This window comes from Euleptes europaea, chromosome 10 (genome assembly GCF_029931775.1).
Source record: "Euleptes europaea isolate rEulEur1 chromosome 10, rEulEur1.hap1, whole genome shotgun sequence".
NCBI lineage: Eukaryota > Metazoa > Chordata > Lepidosauria > Squamata > Sphaerodactylidae > Euleptes > Euleptes europaea.
In genome coordinates, this window is record NC_079321.1 from 66707446 (window position 1) to 66728010 (window position 20565).

The 20565-nt window shown below is 43.4% G+C and overlaps 1 protein-coding gene across 1 annotated transcript in view; it reads right to left on the reverse strand.

Annotated features, from left to right (window-relative positions):
* Window positions 1-10132: 10132 nt before the first annotated feature.
* LAMA4 (laminin subunit alpha 4) overlaps window positions 10133-20565 on the reverse strand; it is a 123717-nt gene continuing 113284 nt past the window's right edge. The window contains exons 32-39 of the mRNA XM_056856368.1: window positions 19196-19389; window positions 18589-18778; window positions 17018-17173; window positions 16054-16213; window positions 15046-15176; window positions 13251-13344; window positions 11304-11423; window positions 10133-10309 (exon numbers count right to left, since the gene is read on the reverse strand). Of these exons, the coding sequence (XP_056712346.1) occupies window positions 10164-10309; window positions 11304-11423; window positions 13251-13344; window positions 15046-15176; window positions 16054-16213; window positions 17018-17173; window positions 18589-18778; window positions 19196-19389 (1191 nt within the window). The 3' untranslated portion in view covers window positions 10133-10163. The remainder of the gene's footprint in view (window positions 10310-11303; window positions 11424-13250; window positions 13345-15045; window positions 15177-16053; window positions 16214-17017; window positions 17174-18588; window positions 18779-19195; window positions 19390-20565) is intronic.

Consider the following 20565-nt stretch of genomic DNA (forward strand, 5'->3'; position numbering starts at 1 on the left):
GCCCCTGGGACTAGCAGAAGGGTCCTAGGACTGGAATGACGGCCTCCAGAGTGGAATGACGGCCCCTGGGATTAGCAGAGGTGGCCTGGGAATGGAATGACACCCCCTGAAGTGGAATGACAGTCCCTGGGACTAGCAGAAGCATTCTGGGACTGGGATGACAGCCCCCAGAGTGGAATGGCAGCCCCTGAGATTAGCAGTAGTGTTCTGGTACTGGGATGACGGCCTCCGGGGTGGAATGGCAGCCCCTGGGACTAGCAGAAAGGTCCTAGGACTGGAATGACAGCCTCCAGAGTGGAATGATGGCCCCTGGAACAAGCACAAGTGTTCTGGGAATGGAATGGCAGCCCTGGAGTAGAACGACAGTCCCTGAGATTAGCAAAAGTATACTGGGACTGGAATGACAGCCCTCCGAAGTACAATGACAGCCCTTGAGATTAGCAGAAGTGTTCTGGTATTGGAATGGCAGCCCTGGAGTAGAACGACAGTCCCTGAGATTAGCAAAAGTATACTGGGACTGGAATGACGGCCCTCCGAAGTACAATGGCAGCCCCTGAGATTAGCAGTAGTGTTCTGGGACTGGGATGACGGCCTCCGGGGTGGAATGGCAGCCCCTGGGATTAGCAAAAAGGTCCTAGGACTGGAATGACAGCCTCCAGAGTGGAATGACGGCCCCTGGGACAAGCACAAGTGTTCTGGGAATGGAATGGCAGCCCTGGAGTAGAACGACAGTCCCTGAGATTAGCAAAAGTATACTGGGACTGGAATGACGGCCCTCCGAAATACAATGACAGCCCTTGAGATTAGCAGTAGTGTTCTGGGACTGGGATGACGGCCTCCGGGGTGGAATGACAGCCCCTGGGACTAGCAGAAGGGTCCTAGGACTGGAATGACAGCCTCCAGAGTGGAATGATGGCCCCTGGAACAAGCACAAGTGTTCTGGGAATGGAATGGCAGCCCTGGAGTAGAACGACAGTCCCTGAGATTAGCAAAAGTATACTGGGACTGGAATGACGGCCCTCCGAAGTACAATGACAGCCCTTGAGATTAGCAGAAGTGTTCTGGTATTGGAATGGCAGCCCTGGAGTAGAACGACAGTCCCTGAGATTAGCAAAAGTATACTGGGACTGGAATGACGGCCCTCCGAAGTACAATGGCAGCCCCTGAGATTAGCAGTAGTGTTCTGGGACTGGGATGACGGCCTCCGGGGTGGAATGGCAGCCCCTGGGATTAGCAAAAAGGTCCTAGGACTGGAATGACAGCCTCCAGAGTGGAATGACGGCCCCTGGGACAAGCACAAGTGTTCTGGGAATGGAATGGCAGCCCTGGAGTAGAACGACAGTCCCTGAGATTAGCAAAAGTATACTGGGACTGGAATGACGGCCCTCCGAAATACAATGACAGCCCTTGAGATTAGCAGTAGTGTTCTGGGACTGGGATGACGGCCTCCGGGGTGGAATGACAGCCCCTGGGACTAGCAGAAGGGTCCTAGGACTGGAATGACAGCCTCCAGAGTGGAATGATGGCCCCTGGGACTAGCACAAGTGTTCTGGGAATGGAATGACACCCCCTGAAGTGGAATGACAGTCCCTGGGACTAGCAGAAGCATTCTGGGATGACAGCCCCCAGAGTGGAATGGCAGCCCCTGAGACTAGAAGAATTGTTCTGGGACTGGAATAATAGCCCCCAGAGTGGAATGATGGCCCCTGGGACTAGCACAAGTGTTCTGGGACTGGAATGATGGCTCCTAGGGTGGCATGACAGCCTCTGGGACTAGCACAGGTGTTCTGGGACTGGCAGCCTTGGAGAGTGTTGTCGGTGGCATCACCTTTTTCTGAGCCCCCCTCACCAAATTCTGCCATTTTCAGGCACTGCCCCTAAATCTGGAGTTGGCAACCCTGATACAGGGTAGGGAAAGGATCCAGCACTTAACCATAGCATGAATACAAAATAGAACTGAAGTGACAAAGTCCTGGATGTGCTCTGGCAAAAAATTCTTTGTTTAAACCACTGTTTTGGTTGACTAGTTCATTTTTGTATTGGTTCAAACCAATTGCAAAAATAGTAAGTGGAGCACTCTATATCTGAAGTAAACATGCTCAGTAGAGGGTGGGATATAGTTTTGAGACAGCTGTTGACACAATGGGAAGAGCAACACAGTTTAACAGTTTTGAGAGAAACAGTACTGAACTGCAGCATAGATCAGATTTACGCTTGTTGCCTTTTAGCTTAGAAAATACAGTTGAGTGAAGATAAAAATAGCCTCAAGATTTTTAACTTTACAATGTGAGTGAAGAATAATTCTCGCTCTGAGAGAGAAGGGCATCTATGATTGGGTGTTTCGGCTTCGCTTGCTTCGGGAGGCAGGACCTTAAAACATTCACTCCCACTCCCTGTCTCCTGGGAAACGCCCCCTTTCTTCTCCAGTTCTTTCCTGCCTCGCTTATCGGGAGAGCGTGTTTTTTCAGCTCTCTGCAGCAGCTATAGGAAAGGTTATTCTCTTATCTAAAGGCTATTACTTATCTAAATTTCATCTACCTAATTCAAATCTTATCTGTCTATCTTAATCTACCCTTTTTTGGCTATCTTAACCTCTGCATAAAGGATTGCTAGAGGGTAGCGGTCGAGTAGTGAGCTCCCGCCAGAACAAAATGGCGGAGGATCGCCCCGACCAATACATCGTCCAGGGCAATCTGGATCCCTCTCTACTTAGACCGGCAGCAAAAGGGGACCAGCCCTCCTGCAGCTATTTCTCAGGTGCTAAGAGCAAGAATAAAAAAGCCGCGCCTAAGAAAAAGAAAATTGGGTCGGCGCACGGAAAAGCGGCGAAACGCCTCCTCAACGCCGCCCGTCGTCACAAGTCCCCGAAGGTGCCGAAAATGAGCGCATGCCCCCCACAGCATCAAAGCGCACAGGGACACACACACTTCGTTCCCAGCCCCTGTAGATGAGCACACAATGGCTAGGTCCGTTCCGTCTCTAAGCGGCGGCGCGGAGCACACAGCGGCGGCTGCCGCTTCAACTCCACGTGATGGCGCCACTTCAGCTTTACCGGGGCCAGCTGCAGAAGCCTCCACCAGTAACGTACTTACACCGCCGGTTTCCATGGGGGCGGGGCGACTGGAATTCTTAAGGGCAGAGCTGGCTGCTTTAGTGAGGGATTCCTTTGCTGAGGGTCCGAGAATGGTCAGTTTATCCTCCCCGGCCCCTTCCCGCCGCCCATCTACTTCGCGGGAACCTTCCCCGCCTCGCCACCGAAAGGGCGTGGATTCGCATGCCAAAAGTAAAAAGAGCAAGGAACACCTTATAAAGGCTGATCTGAAGGCTCAATCCGTTTCCTTCTCTGGCTGGAGGGAGCCTGATACCTCTCCCTTTTCCACAGATGACGAGGAAAGGGAGAGAGAGGAAGGCAAATTCTCTTCTAGTGAAGAGGAAGGGGGTACAGAAAATAAACAAAACAATTTTTAATGGTGATGATTTTCCTTCACTATTGACTAAAACGCTGGCGGCCTTAGATCTATCCGAGGAGGCCACAATCCCCTCTACTGAAAAGAGAAAGGGGTCCAGGGAATTTTTTCATATGAATGACTCCCTGGTGTAGACCAGCCCGAGCTGTCCTCCTCCTCCGAGGAATGGGAACCTGGGCGCGGTCCTCTAAGGACCGCACTGGAACAGCAGGAGCAGGCATTAGAGCCACCAGGACCCAGACAATGTGGCCACGAAGGCTCACATCAACAAACGGGCGGTCCCACTCTGCGGTACTCAGCAGGGAAGCCAGACGGTTGATGCTCTGGGCCGAAGCCAATCTGTCCTCCATCTCAGCAGAACAGATTCAAGGGACCTTGAATGTGCAGGCGGACTGGCTCAGCAGGGAAACACTGAACGAAGCAGAGTGGTCTCTCCACCAAGAAGTGTTCCACCAGATCTCCCTACGATTCGGTCATCCAAAGATAGATCTGTTTGCGGCACTCGGAAACCATCAACTCCCCAGGTTCTACTCCAGGTACAAGCAGAACGCAGAAGAACAGACTGACGCACTGGTGACTCCATGGCCCAGAGAGCTTCTCTATTCCTTTCTCCCGCTACCCTTGATACCACAGGTGTTACACCGCATATGGGGTCTACGGGCATCGGTGATCCTTGTTGCTCCCTATTGGCCACGACAACCGTGGTTCCCAGTCCTGAGGGAACTGTCCACCCAGGAACCATGGAGACTACCGGACAGGGAAGATCTTCTACATCAAGGTCCAATCTTTCACCCCAGCCCAGGATGGTACAAACTAACCGCCTGGGCATTGAAAGGGACAGGTTCCTAGGCCTAGGCTACTCTCCAGAGATTACAGAAACCATCTTAGCGTCTCGGAGACCTTCAACAATTAGAATATATAATTCCTCCTGGAAAGCCTTTGCGAGGTGGAGCCGACGCAAACACATCAACCTTCTAAAACCACGGGTGTCAAACATTCTGGCCTTTCTACAGGACGGGCATAAGCAGGGACTGAAGGTTTCCACACTCCGCCGGCAGTTGGCCGCCATTGCCACCATTGTTCCCAAGGTCTCAGGATTTCTGATTGCCAAACATCCCCATGTCCAGGCCTTTTTAAAGGGTGTAGCATTAATCTCTCCACCCGTCATCCATAGGTTTCCGACATGGAGTTTACGTACAGTCTTAACAGCATTAACCAAACCTCCATTTGAACCCCTTTGCCAAGTGGAGCTTACTTGGCTCTGCATGAAAACACTATTCTTGACAGCCGTGACCTCAGCACGAAGGGTTTCAGAACTTAGCGCCCTGTCGGTCAGACCAAGTCTGTGTACCTTCCATGCAGATAAGGTGGTGTTGAGGCCAGACCTGTCCTTCTGCCCAAAAATTAATTCTAGATTTCACAGGGAACAGGAAATAGTGTTGCCCTCCTTTTGTCTTCACCCAAAAACATTAAAAGAAAAAGAATGGCATTCCCTAGATTTGAGACGGGCTCTGCGAATTTACATTAGGCGCACAGGCCCTTGTAGGACTTCAGACGCCCTCTTTATCAATCTCTCCCCGCCCAACAAAGGAAAATCCATGTCATGGGCGGCTGTTAGCAGGATCATCACGAAGTGTATCTCTCAGGCATACACACACAGTAACCTAACAGTTCCACCTAGAATCATGGCCTATTCAGTCAGGAGCGTGGCCACCTCTACGGCCTTTGACCGCAGGGCCCCCTTGGAGGAAATATGCAAGGCCGCAACGTGGTCATCCATCTCCACGTTCGCTAGGCACTATAAATTGAACCTATACGCTTCGGCAGATGCCGCCTTTGGTAGGCGGGTCCTTCAGAGCGTACTACAGGACGTCTAATCCGACCCTATAGGGGACAGCTCTGGTATGTCCCAATCATAGATGCCCTTCTCTCTCAGAGCGAGAATAAGCCTTGATTACTTACTGTGAAGGCTCCTTCTGCTCTGAGATACAAAGGGCATCTCCCCGCCCAGACGTCCTTGATCAGTTAGTACTTGTTAAGGGGGATTATTCTAACGTTAGACAGTACTTCGTTAGTTCTGTTACTTCTCTGCCTTTCGTTATCTTGTTATGCCATGACTCAAACCTGTACATACTGTTATTCCTTGTTGGTCATAACCTGTTTTCTAAGTTTCTTCTTTCCTGGGGGACTTACATACGAGCCCATTAATTTCTCGGAAAGTTTTGAACTGGAGAAGAAAGGGGGCGTTTCCCAGGAGACAGGGAGTGGGAGTGAAAGTTTTAAGGTCCTGCCTCCCGAAGCAAGCGAAGCCGAAACACCCAATCATAGATGCCCTTCATATCTCAGAGCAGAAGGAGCCTTCACGGTAAGTAATCAAGGCTCGTTCTTACCACCGAAAACCAGATAGGTTGACTTGGGACATTGTGCAAGACTTGAGTAGGTATGATGATAAGCTTACTATTAAATAAAAGTAAGAGAGACAATCATTGACATTTGTGAAGGAAATAGTGTTTCACTGTAATCTCTTTCATTTATTCCACATGCACAAGGTCTGGCTGAGGTTCAGCAGTGGTGGGGAGACGACAACCCTACATTTATTTATTTTATTTAAAACATTTTAAATACTGCATGCTAAGAGGAACTTTTGTTATTTAAAAGATTATAGTTATTAATAGTATATATTTATAGTTATATTAATAGTTATATTATTGTATGTGTGTGTTTAGCGGACATGCAGGGCATACAGTAAGTTGTCTCTTTTGGTTGATGGTAATTGCGGATGTGATTCTCCAGGAATTGCTGAGTGAATACTACTGGGCTAGAGTGTTGAATCTGATTTGGGTAAATTCAGTTGAACTCTTCACTCAGCCATGAATCTCTCTGAATGACCTTGGACCTGCTCTACAGAGTTGTAAGGATGAAATGAGATAATCCCCATGTAAGACATCCTGAGCTTCTTGGAAGAAGAGTATAGTATAAATGGAAGCAATCATAAAGTAAGAAGAACTCTGCTGTGTCAAACTGAGAGTTTTTCTATTCCAGCAGCCCATGCCCCCCCCACGCGAGCAAATATGGCCAATAATGATTGACAAACAGAGGATCTTCAAGAACCTGTGAGGAGCACCTTACTCCTCTGAATCACTATCCCTATACTATCTCCTCTTTTCCCATGGAAAACTTATCTGATCTCCTAATCTTCAGCTTACTCTCCTTCCCTCCCCCTGGCAAATTCTCAATAGGAAAAGGCTGGCCAACTTGCAATTATATTAGGCTCTATCAGTATATGATATTAGGATTCCCCCCGCCCCCAATATGCATCACTTTGCTTTTATGTTGATTATCATTTGTCACTTTGTTAGTCATCTCCAGTTTGGAGAATTCATTCTATAACTTTTATTTCACTAATTCCACATCAGTTCACTGATTCAGAGTAAGTGCATTAAAAAACATTGGTCCCCATACCAATCTTTGGGGAGCCCATTTGTTTTCTTCCCTCAACTATGAAAAATGCCCCTTTATTCCTACCCCCTGCTTGCTGTTCTTTTTGTAGGATGGTGAGGATAGATGTAATGACAGTAGGAATAAATTGACAGGAATCTTTTACCCGTTAAAACCTTTTCTCTACTTGTTTTTAGTCCTAAGGTAGGACACTTATAGATGATCTCCGGCCTTACCCCAGTGCTAGTGTTGAAAGCAGAAGGAAAACTCAACTGCATACAGGAATTGATTGGAAGAGACAGTTATAACCTTTCATGTTACAAACCAAATTGTTCAAAAATGATTAAGTCTTTCATGGCTGTATTCAGGAAGCTTTGGATTCTGCAGAGTTTTAAGAATTTGAGGTCTTATAAACAGGCAGGTGTTTGGTTTTCCTAAGTCTCCTAAACAGGAGGTGTTATCCCAAACTGGACCTAGAGATCTCAGTAGGGGTACCCCAACATTAAATTATAAAGAGTGATTGTAACTGTTACTTTATTGGATAAAAAATAAAAAGAAATAGATATGTAAAGAATCTACTAAGCATCTGAAAGCTTATTCCCTAAGCACTCACACATACGCACCAGAGAATGGGGGAAAGGAATGAGGGAAAGAGGCATGGATAGGGAAGGGGAAGTGGATAATACAACCTGATCCAAGGTGGGTGAGGAGCTGAGAACTGCACGGAGTCCATGCAGCAGAAGTCCAACAAGGAGCAAGAGGATCCCACAAACAGTTTGTGGAGGTGTCCAAGTAATAGGAGAAACCTGGCACACTTTTCACAGATCTGGGCTACTCCTTTTATGGGGGAAAATGGCATAGTTTCCCATGGGATCTCACTTTCCTAGGCCCAGGATAGGTCCATGAAATAAAGTTTTAATTTGATTGGGCAGTTTTAAGGTAACTGCCTCCAAAATTCAGGAAGAGTGGAAATGGCACCTGATGTTCCAAGGTGAGGTCATTGATGGGTATCTTTAGCATATTGACAAAGAACTGGAGGATTGAAGTAAAGTTAAATTGTCCTCTTGAAGGCCCATCTTGTGTGGAACAGCTTGAATGATATCTGGAGTGGAGGTGATATTTTCCCCTTTCAACTGTAAAAGGCCCGTTCTGATGAAAACATTCCTTGAAGCAAGGTATCTGTTGTGCAAGCTGTGGAGCTGGGGGGTATGTAAATGCCTCATCCTTCCTGCCTTTGGGCTGGAATGTGCTCTGGACATGGCAGCCAGATGCACGTTCTGAAACCTATGCCAAGAAACCCCATTACCCTTTTAGGTTTTCAAGGGAGGTGCCCTTAGAAACTACTAAGAGGAGACTTGGAATCAAAACTCGGAGTGTCTCAACTGAGGAGAGGACGGGGGCCTTACAGAAGCAGGAGCTTAGGGTCAAACTAGATGCCTACAGACTCAGCTGAACTTTTGTTAAACAGCAAAGCCCGGTCCAGAGGAGTGATTGTGAGAAATATAATGAATTAGAATTTAAATGCAAAGGGGATAATTAAGTTATCAAATAGATAGAGGAGGGGAGAGGGGAAGTCAATGAAATACTAGCATTAATTAGTTATTTGGTTAAGAAAAATAATGTTTATATCATATAACAATGTTATTGAATGATGCAAATTATTGTGATATTAAAAAAAACAATAAAAATTTATAAAAGAAAAGAGGAGTGATTGTGCTTACAAAAATGCTAACATGCATATGGAACCACATGAAAAAAGCTGTGCTTGGGCAAAGCCACAAGGTGTCTCTTCTGGAGCAGGTGAGGGCAGAGGTGGGGCTTCCATCCCTGACAGCATGTGCTGTTTATAGTGTGTTAAGATAGGTTGTAATGGAAAATTATTGTGTAATAGAAATACACATTTTGGAAGAGTAGTTTCAGTGAAAATAGCATACCTGATCTTCATTTGTAATGATAATTTATTTTCCTTGAAGTGAAAATCAAATTTCCAATTACTAGCATCCAGGGTAGAATTTTTTAATTTAAGTGGACTGCTAAAACAGTAACGTATGCACAAACAATACGCTTATCTTTGTTTATAACAAGGAGCAATTCATTATACTTGTCAGCTGTGGAAACACATTATAAGTGGTTCAATAGCTTCAAATGAAAATGGAATAAAACTAATTTCAAATTTCCTGTGATAACTATGTTCCCTAATCTAATTGAACAAAGAATATAAAACTGAATAAAGAGACTGCCAAGACAATTGTTTGTGAAGCATGTCTATCGCGTAGTTTATTCTGAAAGGTACATTAGCAGGTGTATTCAGTGCAAATGATGGGCTTGATCTGGTTGCACTGTGGGCAACCAGCTGTGCATGAAGGATCCCAATAGGTCTTAACAGAAACGGATTCCAGTCCCCTCCTTGTGTTTCTGGGCACGTGCATGAGTAGTGCTGTGAGACCTTAATGAGGATGGGGAATTGTCTGCAACTTCCATATTCCCATCCAACTCCCCTTGCCACGCCTTGCAAGTTTTGGGTTTTAAGTATGAGTAATTGGCTTTGGGTATTGATGGAGGCTCAATGAGGATACTGGGAGTCTCCATGCACAGATGCTGTACCCATGGTGCCAGTGGTTCATGCCCAAGATCTACTGGGAATCTGTAGCACAAGAGATGAAAATATTTCTGTTAAGCCTTTTTAATTGATTTGTTGCCCACATGCAACCATTTCAACAATCTTAATGACATCATACAGGGCTTATTATCCAAGACCAGTTTTGAGCAGAGACCTATCTTTGAAGTGCAGCTGCTGTGTCCCAAGAGAGACATGAAGGCTCCTGCCACTGATATAGGCAATCAGAGAATCAGAGTTCTGCGTCTGTCTTGCACATATCTAGCTCTTAGGTGCAGAGCACTGAGCTCCGATTCACTTATGATGCAACAGCTGCAGTCCTATGCAGAGTTAGACATATTGATTTTATTGGGCTTCAGCACACCTAACTGTGTAGGGTTTATATTCTTAATCCCTTATATCAGCAAGAGCTTCCATATACCTCAGGAACTTAGTGCATTGCAGAAAATAAAACAATCTTTTATTTTTCTTGGCTTTGTTTCTTGGCAGCCTACACATTACCATTAGCGATTATAAGTATACTGCTGTACCACGTACATATACTAAGCAATATACTTTCATTTTCTTGATATTAAATTATGCATGTTTCTCTCCCCCCTACGCTTTCAGGATTGTACAGATCCCCGCAGCTCGTCAGCTTCTCAGGTGGCAGGACATCGGCTGATGCTCACAGCACCACTGACCAAAGCTGCCTTACTGAAGCTCACTGCCCTTTCATCAATCTCAAAGTTACGAATGCATCCAGTGAAGGAACTGCGTGTCGTCAGGCTGAATGTCAGGAGAGACTCTGCAAAAAGGTGGAAAAAAACAGCCATAAGTTGTTTTAAAAAGTGAATAGCTACAATCACTCATGCTTACTAAAGATGGTGATACCAAAAAAGGGGGCAATTGAGTGAAACTCCGTGGCCACAATTTTCTAACTTTGATTTCAATAACATTTTTGAAATCAATTGCTTAATGACTGTCATTAAACTGAAGTTTTAATTATTATTGAATCACTTTGTTTGAAAATTTAAATATTTTTAAAAAGGTAAAGGCAGTCCCCTATTGCAAGCACCGGGTCATTACTAACCTAACATAATGGGTCATCACAACGTTTACTAATATTTTACAACAATGTTTAACCCTTTCCCTGAATTATTTTGGTCATATGTATTTAATTCACTGATTAAAGAAAATAAAATGTGATACCAAAATTCAGAGTCTTGGGCCACGAGTCTCCTGCCCCTATGTGCAGAGAGCAGGGTGTGTGGTTCATTATAGGGTTTCAGCATAGCTTTTCTCTTCTCTCCCCAGCCGTGCAATCTCTGCGCTGAATGCCCTGTGATGCATCTGGTCTTTCCGTACACTATCAGGGTTGTCAACCTCCAGGTACAAGCTGGAGATCTCCTGCTATTACAACTGATCTCCACCCAATAGAGATCAGTTGACCTGGAGAAAATGGCCGCTTTGGCAATTGGACTCTATGGCATTGAAGTCCCTCCCCTCCCCAAACCCCACCCTCCTCAGGCTCCACCCCAAAAACCTCCCACTGGTGGCGAAGAGGGACCTGGAAACCCTATACACTATTGACTCTCATGTTTCTTGTGAAAGCATTCAGCACTGTTCCACAGACCTGGCATGGAGATTACTTCCAGCAAGGGCAGGAGGAAGCGCAGCCTACTGGGTGCTTCCCATGATGTGCAGGAGAGCTTAAGCTTGCAGTGAATGATTTACCTTGTGCAGCTTGCCTGCCACAGAAGCAGTGTGCCAGGTGCAGTGATACTTAAAATAAGTGTTACCTGGTACTCCTCCAACAAAAACAGGCTCCCTGTGGTCAACTGCTTTTGGATTTAGTGGTCCTACAACATAGTTCACTTCAGAATCTACATCCAGCTGGATCACGTTAGAATCTTTAATAACTGTCATGCAAAGCAAAAGATACAAAGCAAAAATGGATCGCTGCTCTTTTTGTTGCACATGAAATATACATTATTCCAGAGAGATACTTGAAAACTATCTAACATCTGAAAAAGTTGGTTCGTTTCATCCCCATGACCTGGACCGACTCTCCCACAGTTGGGTCACTCAGCATGTGCCCCATACCTGCAAGACCAGAGTTCGAGCACCATTCCAGCCATACTAGCAAGCCTTGCAGTGCCTGCTTTATAGGAAGGGGCAACAACTAAATGGCAGTTGAGGGCTCTGGAAATCAGGTAGCAGGGTTGGGGAAAAGCTATGCTTGTGACCTTGGAGAACAGTATATCCATGTACTGATCTTCACCACATATTTGTTGCCCTCTGAGACATTTAAAGCAGTTCCTTGGTAAGTTGGAAGTTGTGGTATAAGCTTCAAGCTGTCAAGCTGACCTTTCCTGCAAAAGTGAAATTCTTAACTACATGCAGGGAAGCTTAGCTCTTGTGGGAAACTGTTGTGATCTAGCTGCTGCATACTTATTAAGGCAATAGTATAAATTAGAAACCTTAACTGATGAAATAAATATTCAGGAATAAGTAATGGTAATGAACCATCCTTAACATATAATACGCTTCTTTTTCAACAAGTCGGGCTGCACTCAAGCTGGAGCTACGCTTTACATTAAATACACAGCTGCTTCTGAATAGGACTATAGAATATTTAATTTTCTCTCCTATAAAATCTAGGATAATTATAACGTGTGTCTTGACATAATAATATTATTTTCCCTCCCCACCCTCCCAACCAAAAATCCCAGTGATAACAGCAACAGCATGCAAATACACAGTGCTGTGTCATCAGGACACTGCTATGAAACACAATAAACACAGGGCCAAACTACAGGATATATTTTTGGTGAGCTGGGTCCATAGAACAACAGCTCCAGGAAACGTCATTTTAGAAATCAGCAGGAGCCCAACTTAGCTCAAAATTGTGTCATAGGGGGAAGCTGAAATGGGCCTGGCAGGGAGTTATTTGCATAACTTTGGAACTGCGCTCAAAATTATGCAAATAACTCTCTGCCAGGTCCCTTTAAAAGGTAAAGGTCCCCTGTGCAAGCACCAAGTCATTCCTGACCCATGGGGTGACGTCGGTCACATCCTGACGTTTCCTAGGCAGACTTTGTTTTACGGGGTGGTTTGCCAGTGCCTTCCCCAGTCATCTTCCCTTTACCCCCAGCAAGCTGGGTACTCATTTTACTGACCTCGGAAGGATGGAAGGCTGAGTCAACCTTGAGCCGGCTACCTGAAACCAACTTCTGTTGGGATCAAACTCAGGTCGTGAGTAGAGCTTGGACTGCTTTAGGCTCAGGTAAATGGCCAGGGAGAGGAGGTAATAGCCCTTCCTCTCTCCACATCACAGTTATAAGCTAAATGAGGCTCTCACTGATTTTTAATATGGTATTCCCCACAGCTGCTGTTTCCTAGCAAAGTGAGTCAATTCCAGGGAACCTGAACCCAGCTTGCCAAAGAATGTATCATGTGGTCTGGCCTTCAGGGTATGGTTAGAAGGCACCTGATGCAGTAACCATGTTGAATCTTAGCAGGTCTGGGTCTGGTTTATGCTGAACTGGGATTTCTCCTTGGATTATTACTGAAAGCCACCTTTATTTATTTATTATTTTCTACCCCTCTTTTCACATGGCTCAAGGAAGCTTACACATTCAAATTTAAAACACACAAATTGCAATAAAACCTCAAATAATAAATGATGGGGATCGTATGTGGTGGGTCAGGAAATGCCATAATTCCTTGGGATTTAATTTACTTACCTGCAATTCTGTGCCATCTGCCATCACAGAGATTCTGTTTTGGAGTAACTGAGGTTGAAAAGTCTTTGATTCCATTGTTCAACTTTACAATTACCTGGCAAAACAATTTACATGTTAGCCTTTTGGGAATTTAATTTTGCTTCAAAACATTTGAACCACCTTTAAAAGTAAAAGGAAATATAAAAAAGTTGGACTAATATTTTCATTATAAAAACAGTTATATTGGTGCAACATTCCACATACTTTCTCACCCATAATAAAATAATGTCTGAACCCTAACCCAGATAAGAATAGGGTGCTGTTGGTTGATAAGGCGGCCAATCAAAGTTTGTGGAATCTATTTGTTCTGCAAGATGTTGCGATCCATTTTAAGGAAAAGTAGAGGCTGATTGAATCACCTGGAGCATCTGCCCTGTCCTTGCCTGCTTGTGCATAAGGTAAGGTATTCTGCAGGTGCCAACCTGTAAATGGGAAAATCAATAGCTGCCCATACACATGCCTTCTCTGTTGTGGCCCCCACCTTGTGGAACGGCCTGCCTAAGGAGGTCAAGAAGGCTCCCACTTTCCTGGCTTTCTGCAAACTGCAAAACTGAATTGTTCAAGAGGGCCTTTCTACAAAGGCAACAGAGTTGCACTATAATGAGTTACAAAGTTACTTGGATAAATTTTATTTATTATTATTAGGGACTGTGGTCTCTACTATTGTGTTTAGGTTGGTGAAACTAAGATCCTACTATGTAATATTTGCATCATTTAATATGGATGGCCCAGGCTAGCCTGATCTCGTCAGATCTCAGAAGCTAAGCAGGGTCAGCCCTGGTTAGTATTTGGATGGGAGACCACCAAGGAAGTCCAGGGTTGCTATGCAGAGGAAGGCACTGGCAAACCACCTCTGTTAGTCTCTTGCCATGAAAACCTCAAATAGGGGTCACCATAAGTCGGCTGCGACTTGATGGCACTTTACACACACACACAATATGTCATGTTAATACTTATGCTTTGCTTCAGTTTTGTTTTTAGATTTCTGATTGGTTCTACAACCCTAATCCTCTTGTATTGTTTATTGAATGACCTATCCTGTCAATTATATTGACTAACTCTGTGTAAACCACCTTGAGTCCGAGTGAGAAAGGCAGATTATAAATAGTTTAATAAAAATAAAACACTGTTATCTTTTGTACACTGTGTTCAGCTCATATATTTTTAGCAATATTTTAAAATTAAAAATAGACTAACAACTTCTAGTACAGTACATAAGAAAATTCTTAGAAAACCTGAGGTTTCCCCAACACAAATTTTTGATTGAATTTTCTTTTCTGAGGGAATTCTCTTTTGCTTCCACTCAAGAAATGTTCCCCCACCTCTCTCTGACACAGACCTCAGTAGACTTCTGATATTTGTTTTACTCTATAAATAAAAAATGATCGACTTGATCTTAAAGTGAACAAAAAAGCCACATAACCTGTAGTGGCTATCACTTTCTAATGCTTTGATAAGGTAGCAACACCAAATGTCAGCATTCTTTCCTTTCATTTCAGCACGAAAATGTTATTGATGCTATAAATGAAGAATTTTGATGTTATGTTAACTATACAATCCTGAAACTGAGGAAATGTAGTTGTGATATATTTTGCCTTTAGTGGTGAAATGGGGCTACTTATTTAAAACATTAGAACCCATTGACATTAAATGTGAATTTGGTATGCATACAACATGCTTAAAAGAATGCAGAACACTTGATTTGGAATGATAAGAAATGAGAGTAAGAAAGATAACTGCTAGTCTTCTGTCATACCTGCCCTTGCTTCATATGTATGTTTAGGAACTCCCTGTTTACACTGTGCGCATGCATTAGGATTCCTGAACTGCTGCGAGGACGAATTTCAAAAACAATTTCAAAGTTCAGACCCAAAGTGAAGGATTCATCTGTTGGGAAAAGTAAGAACCTTCTTTAGGAAACAATAATTGTGAAATCTGTCACTTGTTACAAAACATGAAGAACAAACCACAGTTTATATTTCCGTATATGTGTTCAATATTTTAAATCTTGGAATGTGAGACTTTTTCATGCTGGTAGCCTTGTCCAAAGAGTGCCTGTTGTTCACTCTCTGTAATTCAGACCCTTAGTTTTCTAGGAAATCTGAAAAGGTCAGTCAGAGTGCAGATTTCCTTGAGAGGAGTTCCATCTTACCAATTTTTAGGCTAGTAACTGTCTGGCACCATTTGTTCCGAAGAGAATTGCAAAGTATTTAATAGTTTTATTCTGCATAGGCTGTGTATACATCAACGGTTGTAATCTTAAAAACATTTTCTTGGGAGTACTGAATACAATAGAACTTACTTCTGAGTAGACCTGCTTAGGATTGCTCCGAAATGCCACATTGTTCTATATGTACTTGTCTGGTTTGTAAGATCTGTGTCAGAACTCCTTGGGCGAAAACGCATGGTCGCTTTAGCCTCCTTTATTCCCTGTTTCAGCCAGGATCGAACGCGCATGCGCGTTTGATACTGGCTGAATCCTGGCTGAAACGGAATAAAGGCGGCTAAAGCGACCATGCGTTTTCGCCCCTTGTTTGGATGCTACCTTGATCTGTGAACAAGTAGATGGCAAACAGTGTTTTCAGAGAGTGACATCCTGAATATGTATGTATGTATATGTGTTTGGGTATGTCTTTAAAATATGTATGTTTGTATATGTGTGTGTGTATATATTCTTGTAATGTCTTGCGGTTTTCACCCCTCCAATAGACAAATGATTTTAATATTGGGTATTGTTTGCTAAAATAGTCACAATAAACATTACCAAGAATAATATATCCTCCTTCAGATGAAAAATATGTTCCTTCCTCTGATGGTCCTTCAAAACAAGGAGTTACACTGAATGTCTGTGAAGGAGACATGGCTGGCCTTCCATTGAGCTGTAAACTGCCAAGACAACCACTGAAACTATAAACTGAGTTAATCTGAAAAACAAAATGGAAATTCATGGCTATTTAGAAAGACACATATCCTTTGGTCCTTCCCTCGGCATCAAATCTACAATTGTTCATGAATCATACGAATACAGACCTTCATTTTAGGTAAAGGGAACCAAAGCCAAGAAGAATGGAGGGAGTGCAAAATAATAACAGTACATCCTGTTTTTCTCAAACTGCTTTGTGTTAGTCAAAGTGCCTCACTAATATTCTAACAGTGCCATCATATGCAAAGTTACACACTTCTATGACCATTATGATCTTAGAAGGGTATAACTCTGCTTAGGAGGCACTGAAAGTTATGTTCAGAAGATTCAAAGCATACTTCTGACACAGCTTGCAAATAGCAGTCATCCAGTATCTATCAACAGATTCAAATGCAGTATGTATTCTGGGTAATTGCCAAGGCCTTCTCAAGAGTAGAAAGCTTTGTAAAATGCCTCTAGCATCTTTTTCCTATAGGCCTGCATACTTGAGGAAAGGCCTATTAATATTCACTGCATCTCAAAATCCTGTAATTATCAAATCTTTTAGTTGTTTCATTCAGTGCTTTGTAAAGGGCCCTAAGCCCTTTAGGTGAGGTGGGGGGCCTCAGCAATGTTGTCTGGTGATGTCCAGACAACCCTAAATGGTGGTTTGGATCACGTGAGGTAGTCTCAAAAGTTCTTGGTTGTCATTCTCCAAAGTGCACTTTTTAATTGCATTGTCTGCATCTGATTAAAGGATTACATTTATTTTTGTTACCTTCTTAATAAATAATGCATGTTGTATTGTGGTAAAGTCTAATTTCACCTGGATATTTTTGGCAGCTTTTCCTGGTGCCACACCCCCTACATAAAAGGGTGCAGTGACTTGCCATGCATTGTCAAAAGAAGGAAGATTTTCTTCTAATACTCGGAGACCGTCAATTACCAAACGGCCAGTATTTTTTTCCCGAACAAACATCACCTTGAAAAGCAAAAGCAAAATGATTAACTTAAAGAGACTAGAAAATTTATAATTGTACAAAAATACATTTGAATAGAACATTGCGGGATTTATTGGGCAACTCTGAAGTTCTGGGATAACTCTTCATCCACTTGCTTAAAAGCAAAAGGCTCATAATCAAACACTCCTTTTTATATTCTATACAATAAAAACAGAATGGAATGTGTCTCAGCTTCCATAATCCTTATGCAGCCCGATATTGTTCATACATGCAACTTAGTTTTGGGAAAGCTTGCATAGGACTGGAACCTTACAGTGCAACCATAAACAGAATTACACCCTTCTAAGCCCACTGATTTCTCTATTTAGGATTGTGCTGCTGATCATACTTCCGTAATAGATTCTTCAGCAATGCTACTTGGATGAAGAGAAAATCTGCAGTTGCACTTTGAATATTTCATTGGTTAGATTGAAATATCTGAGGAAGGGCAATCTATAGCGAGGTCCTCTGTGAATGAAAGGGCACTTTTGAATCCAACCCAGCATATAGCGTTGGCAAAGAACATGACAAGAGTAGTACATAACAAGAGTAGGAAGGATTCATACAATAATATTTTTCAACAAATATAAAGACATAAAGTAGCAAGAAACCATAGAAAAGCAATATTTGATGACCAGAGTATCCTTTGCTTGTTAAACCTCTCAATGTCACCAGATTCTTACTTTTTATTTAATGTAAAAGTAATCACTCAGTAGAGAAAACCAGTTGTTTAAATTCACTCTAATTAGATCACAAAGTGTTTGGAAATATTCTTTTTCCAGATCTGTATAGTATGGCTTGGTGGGTGAATATGTGAGAAAACTGTGTAGTTCATTGGGTTGGAATTAGTTAGCTGTCAATGGAAAATGCTGATGGATACAGATCTTTGTTCCCCTCCTCCAGCAGTCTCTTACGATCGCAGAAAAGCTGATTCCTGGGGTCATGGGATCGGTATGGACTAATAGCCATGTGGGTTTGGCGGGTTACAGAGAGGAAGGGGCGAAATCACTCCTCTCATTGGAGCTGCACAGACAGAAGGAGGAGGAGTGGGAGCTTTCACCTCCTTCCTCTTCCTTAGTGCACTCCCAACCCAAATAGCCATTAGTGCACATGGGGTCCCATGACCCTGGGAATAATCTTTCTCAGGATCAGAAAAGACTGCTGGGGAGAAGAAGGAAGGAATCTGTAATTCTGGTGCCGCTGGATTGCTGGTTCCAACCCATAATTGTGGTCTGGTTCCAACCCATAATTCCAACCCATAATATATGCCAATAAAGGCTTGTGTTGTATGTGTGTCTGGTGTGATATCTTATTGCAATAAATCCCCAACAGTCTAACCCTTTTCTTTGTTGGAAAGGCAGTTTCCTAAACCATGTGTTTCCTATTTCAAACTTACATTGTGCCACTGGTCATCATTGTACTTCTCTTGGCTCCTAATTCTTAATTTTCGATGGCCACTATTAAACATAAAAACTAGTCGTCCATGGGCAATAAAAAGGGCCATGAAATTTTCCTCTTCTTGATCAGAGACATAGAAGATCATTCCGTGGGATGAGTGAGTCTTCAGACTAATGGAGAACTGAGATCTGTCAAATAAAAACTGCATTTTTATTACATCAATGGGGACCAGTGAACATGAACACACATGAAGCTGCCTTATACTGCACCAGACCTTTGGTCCATCAAAGTTGGTATTGTCTGCTCAGACCGGCAGTGGCTCTCCAGGGTCTCAGGTAGAGGTCTTTCACATCACCCTCTCCCTTTAACTGGGGATGCCGGGGTTTGAACCAGGGACCTTCGATATGCCGATCAGATTCTCTACCACTGAGCCACAGCCCCCCCACATCTCCATACAAAGTAGAAGAAAAAATGTATACAGCATACAAAGAAAAAGAGTAATGTCGAAAATTACTCTGTTTAGCTTAATATTTTCTCCCTCATATTTATAAAAATGTTGAATAGTTTTAAAAGTGTGCTGCACTAGAATTACTTGCTTACTATACCTTTCACTGAAATCCTTTGGTAAGTAATCAAATTCTTGCCGGCTGTTTGCTGTTCCTCCAAATAGATACACGTGTTCCTTTGCCTGTGGGGTATTTGAGAAGCGGCAGTGTGGGTCCGCTTGAGCTCTCAGTTCCTGATCTATTTTTTTCATGCCAGATGGAAACTGTGAGGGTTCTTCATTGTCTTTTCCAACCTTAATACAAAGAAAGCCATAAAGAACTGCTGCAATTTGTATTCTGACAATCTTCATTCATTTTTTTTAGGTTCAGTCCAGCTTCAAACATTTTCACATGAAAATATGCAGAAAAATGTCAGCAGATTCATTTGTCTAAATACAGATCTGCCCTATCATCTATAAATTAGAGATGGGCGGAGGGTCCACCGTTTTGATGAGAGTGCTACAGTGATATGAGATGAGAGTGCTAAATCCTCTCCATCCATGTGGCTTTCCTTCAGGCACTTTTCTCACCAGCAATGGTCTAATACCAGAAATGAGCTCAACTGGGAGAAAAGGGTTAAATGACGCAGTGAGACAGGTTGTGAGAAAGAAGCATTGAGCATGGGAACAGTTCTGCTCGCCTCACCTGTGTACCCCTTTTGCTATTAAAACTGGACACCACTCCCTGTTTCATAGACAACGGGCAGATTTGTGGTTAAACAAGTCAGCAGCCATATCTAGTTTAGACACCCTCCCCCAGCAAGTGAAAGAAGTATCTCACTCTTCTTATTCAGCAATGTAGCCAGCAAATAGGATGTATTCCTCACTCTTCTTATTCAGCAGTGTAGCCAGCAAATAGCAAATGCATGGGAAGGCATGAAGTACCACTAGTTGCAAAACTATTGAGTCTGGAAATTTGGATGTGTTGGCATGTGATTGGTCAGTCGACCGTATTAATAAATTTGAATTTGAAGTACCCTTAGAAAATAAGGCTGCAGTATAATGGAATGGAGAGCCCATTTATAAAAGGAACATGACGAAGAGTAGGTTTTTTATCCCACTTTACCTTAAAGAGTCTTAAAGTGGTTTACAATCACATTCCCTTCCTTTCCCCACAACAAGCATCTTGTGAGGTAGGTAGGGCTGAGAGAGTTCTCAGAGAACTGTGACTAGCCCAAAGTCACCCAGCAGGCTGCATGTGGAGGAGTGGGGAATCAAACCTGGTTCTCCAGATTAGAGTCCGCCACTCTTAACCACTACACCATGCTGGCTTTCTAGATCAGGGTTGCCAACCTCAAGGTGGGGCCTGGAGATTCCCTGGAATTACAACTGATTCCCAGACAACAGAGATCAGTTCCTCTGGAGAAAACCCTCCCCTTCCCAAGGCTCTACCCCCAAACTTCCAGGAATTTCCCAACCCAGAGTTGGCAA